This window comes from Panthera leo, chromosome D4 (assembly GCF_018350215.1).
Source record: "Panthera leo isolate Ple1 chromosome D4, P.leo_Ple1_pat1.1, whole genome shotgun sequence".
Classification (NCBI taxonomy): domain Eukaryota; kingdom Metazoa; phylum Chordata; class Mammalia; order Carnivora; family Felidae; genus Panthera; species Panthera leo.
In genome coordinates this window covers 69,603,162-69,615,562 of record NC_056691.1, presented here as the reverse complement: position 1 = coordinate 69,615,562, position 12,401 = coordinate 69,603,162, and the positions used below count along the sequence as shown (strand labels likewise).

At 38.9% G+C, this 12,401-nt stretch overlaps 1 protein-coding gene across 1 annotated transcript in view; it reads left to right on the top strand.

Moving 5' to 3' along the window:
• The window catches only part of CTNNAL1 (catenin alpha like 1), a 62,832-nt gene that overhangs the window by 13,668 nt on the left and 36,763 nt on the right, over positions 1–12,401 (top strand). Inside the window, exon 2 of the mRNA XM_042911824.1 lies at positions 5,641–5,830. Within this exon, the coding sequence (XP_042767758.1) occupies positions 5,641–5,830 (190 nt within the window). The remainder of the gene's footprint in view (positions 1–5,640; positions 5,831–12,401) is intronic.

Below are 12,401 nucleotides of genomic sequence, written 5' to 3'. Positions count from 1 at the left end.
CCTCTTGGTTTCGTTGATCTGCTCTACAGTTTTTTTTAAATTCTATATTGTTTATTTCTGCTCTGATCTTTATTATTTCTCTTCTTCTACTGGGTTTGGGGTGTCTTTGCTGTTCTGCTTCTATTTCCTTTAGGTGTGCTGTTAGATCCTAAGGGGGATTCTGTGAGTGAAATGTTGCAAGGACCTCAAAGTACCAGAGACATCACTACAAGCATGAAACCTACAGATATCACAATGACTCTAAGCCCATATCTTTCAATAATAACACTGAATGTCAATGGACTAAATGCTCCAACCAAAAGACATAGGGTATCAGAATGGATAAAAAAAACAAGACCCATCTATTTTCTGTCTACAAGAGACTCATTTTAGACCCAAGGACACCTTCAGATTGAGAGTGAGGGGATGGAGAACAACTATCTGTCATGCTACTGGAAGTCAAAAGAAAGCTGGAGTAGCCGTACTTATATCAGACAAACTAGTTTTTAAATTAAAGGCTGTAACAAGAGATGAAGAAGGGCAATATATAATAATTACAGGGTCTATCCATCAGGAAGATTATAAATTAGAATTATAACAATTATAAATGTCTATGCGCCAAATATGGGAGCCCCCAAATATATAAAACCATCACAAACATAAGCAACCTTACTGATAAGAATGTGGTAATTGCAGGGGACTTTAATACCCCACTTACAGCAATGGATAGATCATCTAGACATAGGATCAATAAAGAAATAAGGGCCCTGAATGATACATTGGATCAGATGGATTTGACAAATATGTTTAAAACTCTGCATCCCAAAGCAACAGAATATACTTTCTTCTCGAGTGCCCATAGAACATTCTCCAAGATAGGTCAGATACTGGGTCACAAAACAGCCCTTCATAAGTATACAAGAATTGAGATCATACCATGCACACTTTCAGACCACAATGCTATGAAACTTGAAATCAACCACAGGAAAAAGTCTGGAAAACCCCCAAAAGCATGGAGGTTAAAGAACACCCTACTAAAGAACGAATGGGTCAACCAGGCAGTTAGAGAAGAAATTAAAAAATAAATGGAAACAAATGAAAATGAGAAGACAACAATCCATATGCTTTGGAATGCAGCGAAGGCAGTCCTGAGAGGAAAATACATTGCAATCCAGGCCTATCTCAAGAAACAAGAAAAATCCTGCCTGCTTTTAGATTACTCACATGTCTGTAGGCAGGAGACTTCAGACTCTTGCTAGCTGTTGGTTGGACGCCTCACTCAGTTGTTTGTCATGTTGGACTTTGCATCAGGCTGGTCAGATGTCTTCATGACATGGCAACTGGCCTCCTCTAGAGGGAATAATCTCAGAGAGAGAGAGAGAGAGAGAAAGATTGAAACCAGAGTGCCTTTATGACCTCTCTCAAAAGTACCACACTGTCACTTCTGCTTGATTTATTAGTCAGAAGTAATTCACCAAGTTCAGCCCACACTCAAGGAGAGGGGATTGAGGCTCTACCTCTTAAAGTCAGGAATAGCAAAGAATTTTTGGACATATTTTAAAATCACTACATTCTACCCTCTGGCCACAGATTGTTTACTTTTCTTCCCATTTCTTCCCCCGCACCCCCAGGCCTCCCCAAAGTCTCATCCCTTTATGGCATAGCTGGAAATTAAAGATTTTGGCATCTAAATCTGATTCAGATGAGACTTCTTATATGCAGAGTTCCTTAGGTGTAGCTCCTTGAGTATAGTTCCATTTGATCTAAAGACCTATGAACTAAAGTGACAAGTTAGCTGCTCCCAAGCACACAACTTTTAGTGGTGGGATAGGCAGAGGATAACCACTATGGATATTTTTGTTAAAACAACAACTAAAAACAAAATAAAACAGGAAGTAAGCATAGGATAACAGCCATATTTTTCTGTTTGAAATGGGAAAACTAGGAGCCACTGGTTCACAGTATTCTGAAACCCACCCAAACACAGGTTAATGGTACCTTGATGAAGACATGAAGCCTGGGAATGTTTCTTCATGGCCATTAGCACTGCTCTGAGTCATCCTCACTCATGAAAGGGAGCCCATATTTATATCTGCATGGTTTCTCAGCCTGCTCCCTGCCGATGGAAGCTTGGGGATGCAAAAAACTCTTCATTTTGTAGTGATCTATCTCCTTCAGTCCATGTCTCTTGACCTAATTGTACTGATCTGTCTCCTTCAGTCCATGTCTCTTGACCTAATTATCCTCAAAATTTTGCGAGTCTCCTGTGAATCTTATTGGGCTAACTTAATTAGACAAACCATACCCACAAGTCTCTTTATGATAAGCCCTGCTCTAACTTGGGCTTCTGCTGGGACTCCTGAGGGACAATACTCTTAAAGCTTCTCAGAGACCTGTTGTTTAAGTGAATGGATCTCTGGAACATCACCTTGAATCTTCCTGAGATCTTAACATAAAATTTTACAGTCACACTCTCAGCTTCATCTTTAGACCTTGCTTCCTGACAGTGCCCTAGATTTTGTTTTTGCCTGGAAGCCGTTCTTAATTTTAGCATCATTTGCCTTTTGGAGAAGCAAGGAATTTTCACATCCAGCAAGTCCTGGCTTCTTTTTATTTAACAGTGTTTCCTTTCGCTTCTGTATCTCTTCTTACATTTTTACATTTTAAGCAAGAAGCTAAGTGGCACCTTCAAAATTTGTCTTGAAATCTCCTTAGCTAGATCACCCAGTTCATTAGGTTTATTCTCTAATTGACACATTCCTGGGGGTGATTTTCTGACACCACATAACAAAGATCTTCTTTTCTCCACTTTTCAATAAGATTTTTTTATGACTTTAAGCTTTTACCCATCGCTTCCTTGAGGAACTTCTGCAAAGTGTATTCAATACTCACTAGCTTTTACTAACTCCTCAAAGTCCATTCAACTTCCACAGTCTGATGGCAAAGCCACTTCCACATTTAGGTTTGTTACCGCATTGCCACATTCGAGATACCAAAATATGTATTATCTATTGATACATAACAAATTACCCCAAATTTACTGCCTTAAAACAATAAATAAATATTTATCATCTCAGTTTCTGTGAGTCAAGAATTCTGGGATGGTTTGCCTCATGGTTCTGGATGGTCTTTTGTGAAATTGAAATCCAGACGTTGGCTGGGCCCACCGTAATCTGAAGGCATGACTGAGGCCGGAGAATCTGTTTCCATGTTCATTCTTCTCACTGTTGGCAGGAGGCCTCAGTTTTTCACTATCTTTTGGCCGGAAGTCTCAGTTTCTTCCCATGTGGGTATCTCCATCGAGTTGCGAGAGTGTCCTTCACAATATGGTAGCTGTTTTTGTCTGGCAGTGATTGATCTGAGATTGAGAGGGAGAGAGAGAGGGAGGTGGAAGGTAAAATGTGTTTTATGATCTACTCTCAGAAGTATGCCATTGCTTCCACTTTATTCATTAGAAGTAAGTCACTAAGTTCAGTTCATACTTCAGGGGACAGAAATGAGTCTCTGCCTCTTGAAAGGAGAAATATCAAAGAATTTGTGGACACATTTAAAAATCACTGCAGAGATCATACCACTTTCCTGTTTAGAAACCCTTCAGTGGCTGCCAGTCATATTTAGAATAAAATAATACATAGCCTTTCATGGCTGGTCCCTGCCCACCTGCTGGATTTTGGTTTTCTACTTGCCTTCTTGTCACTGTTCTTTACTTCTGGCCTTACCTCATTCTTTGAACAAGATGGGCTTCCCTTCTCCTTCCCTCTCGCTCTCTCTCTCCTCCCCCTTCTTCGCCTCCCTCTCCCTCTCCCTTTCTCTCTCTCTCTCCCTTTCTCTCTTCCCCCCCTCAACAATTATTTCTTCTCCCTAGAATGCTTTGTCCCCTGATGTTTGCCAACTTGACTACTTTATATCATTTAGATCTTAGTTTAAATATCACTTCCTCATAGAAGGAGGATCAACTAATCTGAGATAGCTACAAAAATACTTCTATCGTATTATACTATGTTAATATTTTGTATAGTGTTTGCGTTATTTTTGTTTGTTTAACTTTTTGATTATCATCTGTCCTCCCTCCCACTTGAATGTAAGCTCCATGAGAGTTTGGGTCTTTTCTTTGATTTACATTGCTTTTTCATCATTGCCTAAAATTTTATTTGGTATATGGTAGATGTGCAACAAATATATTTTATATGATTTTATAAATTATGTATAAATTTATTTTATATATTTTGTTATTCTGATAGACTGTAAACTGAACAAGGGCAGGATTGTGTTAGTCTTGTTCACTGATGCATCCTTAGGACCTGGCATCTAGGAAACATTCAAAATTTGAAAAATAATATAGGTGAGGAAATTTGGAGAGATTAAGTAAATTTCCCGAAGTCATTTAGCTAGTAGTGGCAGAGCCAAGGCTCAAACCCAGGCCTTCCTGATTCTAAACTATTAGTACCATAACCTGTAAAGTTTCTCAAAGAGCCATTCCTCTTCTCTTAGTTCTGTATTCTGGTATTTGTTAATGCACTTATATAAATCATTTCACAGTTATATTCAATGGACATGTACTATTTAAGATCCATAGTTTTCATGTAACATTCTTTAAATATTTTGATATGTCGGTATAGTTCACGTACTAGTTTTCTAGGACATTTTGAGGATTTATATTTGTTTCAACAAGCTTAACTTGTCACCTTCTATATTTTACTTCAGGGCCTGGAATCAGGTATTAAAACTCTTGGTATGTAATGTACTTTGGGTCTACAACAACACTTAGAGAAGTATAAAACATAGATTACAGCGGTCATTCTACAATGTCTGGCTAATTCAGTAAGCATGTATGGCATGCATACCATTTTGTGCAACCTATACACTGCTAGGCAGTGGAATGGAATGTCGTCTCTACTCTCGCAGCAGCTCGAGCCATAGTCGAGGAAATTAGATCTCTACTGTGCCGTAAGCACTAAGAAGTGCTTTGGTTTTTTGTGAGGTGTTTGTTTTGTTTTGTTTTTGAGTGTAATGAGCCTCCCTTTCCTACTTTTCTTCTGTCTTTAAGATTTGTTGGAATACCTGGAGGGCTTCTGGAACTATATGTCCCAGATAACCATCATCAGGTAAACTTGGGATTGTTATTAATAGAAACATTGTCTTGAGGGGCGCCTGGGTGGCTCAGTGGGTTAAGCGTCCGACTTCAGCTCAGGTCACGATCTCGCGGTCCGTGGGTTCGTGCCCCGCGTCGGGCTCTGGGCTGATGGCCCAGAGCCTGGAGCCTGCTTCCGATTCTGTGTCTCCCTCTCTCTCTGCCCCTCCCCCGTTCATGCTCTGTCTCTCTCTGTCTCAAAAATAAATAAACGTTAAAAAAAAAAAAAAAAAGAAAAAGAAAGAAAGAAACATTGTCTTGAGGAGGGATGCAGGATGCTTTACTGGTTGTCTCTGGGTTGAAGCATTAAAGCCGTCAATTTAGTCTACTAGGCCAAAGACTGTTGCCATATGCCAGGCTTTTTTTTTTTTTTTTTTAATATATGAAATTTATTGTCAAATTGGTTTCCATAGCCATATGCCAGGCTTAATCCAGTATTCTGGGTTTAATTTTCTTGGCCTTTGTGATATAGTTTTAAAAGATATTGAGATAAATTTTAAGCAAATGCTTTTATCTTCTTCTATTTTTAGATCACCACGCTTATTAATCATAAAGATAATACCAAAAAGTCTGATAAAACTCTGCAAGCAATTCAGCGTGTAGGACAAGCCGTCAACTTGGCAGTTGGAAGATTTGTTAAAGTAGGGGAAGCTATAGCCAATGAAAACTGGGACTTGAAAGAAGAAATAACTATTGCCTGTATTGAAGCTAAACAAGCAGGTATGTGATATTGATATTAAAGCTTTTTTATACCAATTTTATTGCTTTGGATATCATGACAGATTATTGTCTTATTTTGAGCAAAAATATGTTCTGTGCTTTAGCCCTGTGATTATAGATTCCTATAGATTCTGGATTAGCTTCCAGAAATATGGAACTTCTCTTGGCTCAAGTCCTAAATCTGACACACTGAATTCTTTCACTGGGTAGGGAGATGGCCTTCCATTCTTGCCATTAGCCATTGAAATGCCAGAGATACAGAGGAATGTGGGGCATAGTCTCTGTCCTCAAGGAGCAAATTAGCATGCTCGGGGTTGTAAGTTTGAGCCCCATGTTGGGTGTAGAGATCACTGAAAAATAAAATCTTCAAGAAAAAAATAGTGTATTCCTATGCTCTATAGCAGACAAATCATAGTGACTACAAATTTTATGAAGTTCCACAGTTCTCTATAGCTGGTGGCACAGAAGCCTGAGAGAACCTGGGGTATTTTGATGGATACAAATAGTTCAGCCTTGTTGAAGTATAATTTTTCCATTTTTTCTTTCAATAAATATTTAGTGAGTGCTGGCTATATGCCAGGCTTTCTTTTAGGCCATTGGGAAATAGCTGTGTGTACATCAGTCAAATGTCTACCCTCATGGAGCTTTCATTCTAGTGAGGGAGACCAGAAACAAATGAATAGATATATAATTATTATTCATGAATAAATAAAGCAGAGTAAGGGTTAGGAGACCAGAGGAGGTATGTTTTACAGAGGACAGCTTTTCTCAACTTTGATACTGTGACATTTGGGGCCAGATAATTATTTGTTGATAATTCTTTGTTGGTGGTGGGGGCTGTCCTGTACATTATAAAGTATTTACCAGAATCCCTAGCTTCTACCTATTAGAAGCCAGTAGATTCTCTCTTCTCCCACTGTGACACCAAATCTTGTAACATTCCAGACCTTGTCAAATGTCTTTTTGGGGTCTAAATGGCCCCCAGTTGAGAACTACTAAGGTAGAGAGTCAGGAAATCCTCTAAGGAAGTAACATTGTTGCAGAGACTGAAAAATGAGGGCCACAGCTACATGAATGAATGAATATCTGAAAGAATGGTATTTCTGGAAAGGAGAAGAGTGAGAATAGGTATGTCCTTCTAGGCAGAGATAGGAACTTTGGACTGTGTTCTAAGTATAATAGGAAGCCTAATGGAAGGTTTCATACAGGGTGGTGGCATAATCTCATATTTTAAAAAGGTCACTGGTGGGGTGCCTGGGTGGCTCAGTCGGTTGAGCATCCGATTTCGGCCCAGGTCGTGATCTCACAGCTCGTGAGTTCAAGCCCTGCGTCAGGCTCTGTGCTGACACCTCAGAGCCTGGAGCCTGTTCCAAATTCTGTGTCTCCCTCTCTCTCTGTCCCTCCGTCTGTCTGTCTGTCTCTCTCTCTCTCTTTCTCTCTCTCAAAAATAAATACACATTTATTTTATTTTTTTAGTGTTTATTTTTGAGAGATAACGCCAAGGTTTGGATAACTCCAAGGTTTGGAGCATGAACAGCTAGGGAAATGGTGGTGCTGTTTACTGTGGGAGGAGCAGGTATATTTAGAGGGTCATCTGGGTGAGATAAGGCCAAGTAAATATGGAGGGGCCAACCAGGTCATATATGGTCCTGTGTGTTCTATGAATGACTTCAGGTATTACTCTGTAGATGACAGACTGAGGAAATTTCAGCCAGATGAGAGACATAGTTTGTCTTTCTGGTAGTATGGAGGAAATGAACAAAGAGGGTTGACTGAGAGAGTTCAGACACAGGGAGGGAAATTACTATGGAAGCTTCTACAGTAAACCATGCTAAGCCAAGGCAATGTCTTAGAGATAATAAAGAGCAGGGAGGGCGTGCAAAATATTAAGGTGGTTAAATAGCTAGAACTTTGTTATTAGCTAAAAGAAAGGGAGGATTCTGAGTTGACTCTTGAATTTCTAGCCATTCACTGTGATAGCGAATAAACTTTAAGTGGGGAAGGAGGGATGGCCTCATTGTATTTATAACTTGTATTTTGCCTACATTTTAAAGAGGATTTGAAATAGCTTACAATAAAAGATATATGTTTAATAAACCCGTTATAATAGGAGATGAAAATAAATATTCTGTAAAGTTTGGCCAACACTGTTACTTTAATTAAGCATGAAATTTATCTTTGAAAATCCTGAAAGGCAAGACAAAAATGTGGAAAAGAAAGGGTTATATAATTCTCATTGTTTGTTGAAAGGAAACAGACCAGCTCGTCAAGAGGAGAGCAACTTTTTTCCTGGCACTAAATTATTGTGTGGGCACTTATACAACAGACATTACATAATGCAGTGGACAATTCAACAGAAAATGTAGAGATGGTCTACATATTACTGTTTTTTTATGGCAACCCTTAATTAGGTTTTTGAATACGTTTTGAATAGAGTTTTTTTAATGAAAGGGCAAGCTGGGTCCTACTCACCTTATGGGCTTTGTAGGATGTCACTGTGCTCAGTGTATGGTGAGAAAAGAGGACATGGTCCACCGACCCGCACTCCTGTAGACTGTGGCTCTCTGTGAGTAACTCTAAGCCCAGGCGGCTCCATACAGGAATCTTTCAGAAGCCATCTGTTGTCATGGGCTCTGCCTGTTGTCTCTTTTCATTTGGAAGTTGCCTTTCCCCTCTTGAGAACTACCTCTTATGTCACTCTGGTAAGAGAATGAGAATGGCGCCTCCTGGAGTTGTATATATGGAAGCCCTAATTTCTCTTAACATGCACAAATTTAAGACTTAACTTGAATCACTCCTGAAATGTTTCTGGTCCACTCCGCCCATAGTAATCAATTTCTCCTCTGAACAATTTAATATTTATTTGAGGGGAATAATGTAAAGTAGTGATAAAGAACTAGGACTTTGGAGTCAGACTGCCTGGATTTTAGTCCCAGCTTTTTACTTGATACCAGTGTGATATTGAGCAAGCTATTAAACTTTTTTAAACCTCAGTTTTCTCATCAATAAAATAGGGGTGATGTTAGTGTTTACAGAAGTGTTTTGATATAATGCATGTATGCATTTGGCTCACAGAAAGTACTCGATAAGTATTAGTTGTTATACTTATTACTGTTTTTCCTTTTTCTTTCTTCTTTTGAGTTCTTTTTTTTTTTTTTTTAAGATTTTTTTTTTTTAAAGTAATCTCTACACCCAACATGGGGCTTGAACTTATGACCTGCAGGATTAAGAGTCGCATGCTCCACTGACTGAGCCAGCCAGGGGCCCCTCCTCTGTTGAGTTCTTGCACTGTGTTTTTACCCTTTTTTAAAATTGAGGTATAATTGACATATAAAGTTAAGTTCGTTTTGGTGTACAGCATAGTGACTCAATATTTGTACATACAGTTGACTTTAGACAACGCAGGGATTAGGGGTACTGACCCCCTGTGCAGTTGGAAATTGATGTATAACTTTGACTCCCCAAAAACTTAACTGATAGCTTACTGTTGCCCATAAGCCTTACCGATAACATAAACAGTTGGTTAACACCTATTTTGCGTGTTATTACTGTATTCTTACAATAAAGGAAGCTAGAGAAAAAAAATATTAAGAAAGTCATAAGGAAGAGAAAATACATTTGTAATACTGTACTGTTTTTACTGAAAAAAAATCTGCATGTAAATGGGCCCACAGCATTCAAACCCACGTTGTTTAAGGGTCAACTACATTGTGAAATACTCACACAGTAAGTCTAGTTAATATCTGTCATCAGATATAGTTAAAAAAAAATTGTGATGAGAATTTTTAAGATTTAGTCTCTTAAAAATAAGCAATATTTTCAAAAATGCGCAATACAGTATTAACTATAGCTGCCACGCTGTGTATCACATCCCATAACTTATTTATTTGGTAACTAGAAGTTTATAATTTTAGACTCCACCCAATTTGTGCCCCTCCTCCAATATTTTTACTTGTCTACTTAGTCAGGTTTTATATTTTATGTGGGAGCTCAATAAATATTTGTATTTAACCGACTTTGGATTTTCACATTAAGACACAACAGTAATTACATATACAAGTTAAAAATGGCAACCACGAAGCTAAAAGGACAGCTCTGTGACTTTTTCAGAAAGCTAATTTCTGAACAGTCTACACTTTGAACAGCTTTATAATGTTAAGGAAGAATTTGACCATGTTGGTGGAGCTAACCAAATGTTACCATCCCACGTAGTTAGGAGTTTAATGCCTGGGTTTAGTCAGAAAAAGGAAAAGTTATATAATACCATATGTGCAGGCTCATATGTAGTATCTTTGAGGATTGAGAGCTGTAGGAAAAAGTAACATTTTCCAGAGGTAGAGAGGAAACATTTTTGTCCTCTAAATTATTGCAAACTGATACTAATCCTCTTGCCCCCTTTTTGTGTACATAAAAGTTTAATTCTAACCTTTCTATTCCTCTGTATATTTTGCTATGTAAACTGTATTAGTAACCTATTGTGTAACAAATTAACCCAAACCTAGCAACTTAAAACCACATTTATTACCTCACATAGTTTCTGAAGGTCAGAAGTCAGAGAGTGGCTTAGCCAGCTGGGTCTGGGTCACTGTCTCTCATGAGGTTGTACTCAAGGTGTCTGTTGGGCCTGTAGCTATCTGAAAGCTTGACTGGACCGCAGGATCTATTGCTTTCCTCTTTCGATTTTTGGCAGGCTTTACTTCTTTGTTGGCTTTGGCCAGAGGCCTCAGTTTCACCTTATCTATGCCTCTTTGTAGGAATGGCTACTTACAACATGGTAGTTGGCTTCCCTCAGACAGAGAGAGTGAGCGAGAGCAACCAAGATGGCTACCTTAGTGTCTTTAAAAACCTAATCTTGGAGGTGACAAACCATCGATTCTACCCTACCAACCCTGGTGTGATGTGGGAGGAAACCACACAAAGATGTAGATTCCAGGAGGTGGGGAACTTTGGGAGCCATCTTGGAGGCTGGCTACCACAGACTTCCTCTTATTAGTAGAGTTTCAGCTGTTGTCATGATACGTAACCAATACCTATCTAGTGGCTTATCCTTTGGGTTTTCCTGTGTTGTTTCAGATTCCTGTTGTCTGAAAGTAAATTTATCATACCCCTTTCTGTGACCTTCTTTCTGATTAAAAAAAAATGATTTAGGTTCACAAACTTGAAGCCTTTTTTTTTTTTTTTTTTTTTTCATTTCTCTTTCCTTTCTTATCACTGTTCAGGTACGAATTTTATATTTTCTTTCCTTGGCATCTCTCAAATCATCTTTTTTATATTCCCATGGCTGCCATCCTTGCAAGATCCTTACTACTTCATACCCACCGATGACATAGCTGCCTCATTAGCACCCTAACTTTGAGTCTCTCCTTTCTAGTCCAGGTGCTTTCACCAGACTCATCCTAAATCTTGATTTCATTCTGTCACACCCTATGACCTGTCCGTGAAAGTTCAGGTACTTTTATTCAGTATCATTAACCTATGGGCAGATACTTTATTGGATGTATGTAATGATATTGACAAGGGGGCTTTTGTGAGAAAATCAATCTATTATGCACTGAGGTTTACTTAGGATGTAAAAAATTATCTTGAACATTGCAAGATGATGGAAAGTTTATTTTTTTTAAATTGTTAGGTTAAACCATAAAGTTTGGAAGAAATTATAGCCTGGTTTCATTTTTAAGGAGAACATATATTTGTATTGTTTTATTGATGCATAATTGCTATTATAGAAATCAAAGCATTTTGATGGCAACATTTTGATAGTGAAGAACAGACTTTTTCTAGAAGGTTGGAAGTTTATTTGGTACAATGGGCATGGTATGCTAGGCATCGTAAGAAGTATAAATTCAAACAGCAGGTCTCAGGGTCAGCCTGTGGTTTGAGTTCTCAGGATAGATGCTTTCATTGTTTTCCCATGCAGAGCCCAGGTGCCCAACAGATAAACTAGATTGTTATTTCCCTTTGCCAGTGGATCATTTTTCTACGCCCCCTTTTCACTGAAGATGCCTCCCAAGGGGCACAAAGCTTTGTCTTCTTTCCGTAGGTGTTCATAAAAACCCTAGCCCCTTCAGGGTATGGAGATGTGCAGTGACCCCTACCCCTTACCCCGGTACACCTCTGTCTCCTCACCCCTGGCCAAAGCCGTGGCAGCTGCTTACTGCTCTGCTTTGGGTTCTCATTCTTTTTTTTAACTTTTTTAAAACTTTTTTTTAATGTTTACTTATTTTTGAGACAGAGAGACAGACAGAGTGTGAGCCGGGAAGGGACAGAGAAGGAGACACAGAATCTGAAGCAGGCTCCGGGCTCAGCTGTCAGCACAAAACCCAATGTGGGTTCGAACTCACAAACTGTGAGATCGAGCTGAGCTGAAGTCAGACACTCAATTGACTGAGCCACCCAGGCACCCCTTAACTTTTTTTTTTTTATGTTTATTCATTTTTGAGAGAGAGAGAGAGAGAATATGAATGGGGTAGGGGCAGAGAGAGAGGGAGACACAGAATCTGAAGCAGGCTCCAGGTTCCGAGCTGTCAGCACAGAGCGCCCCCCTTCTTCTTATTTTGTTTTTTTAATGTTT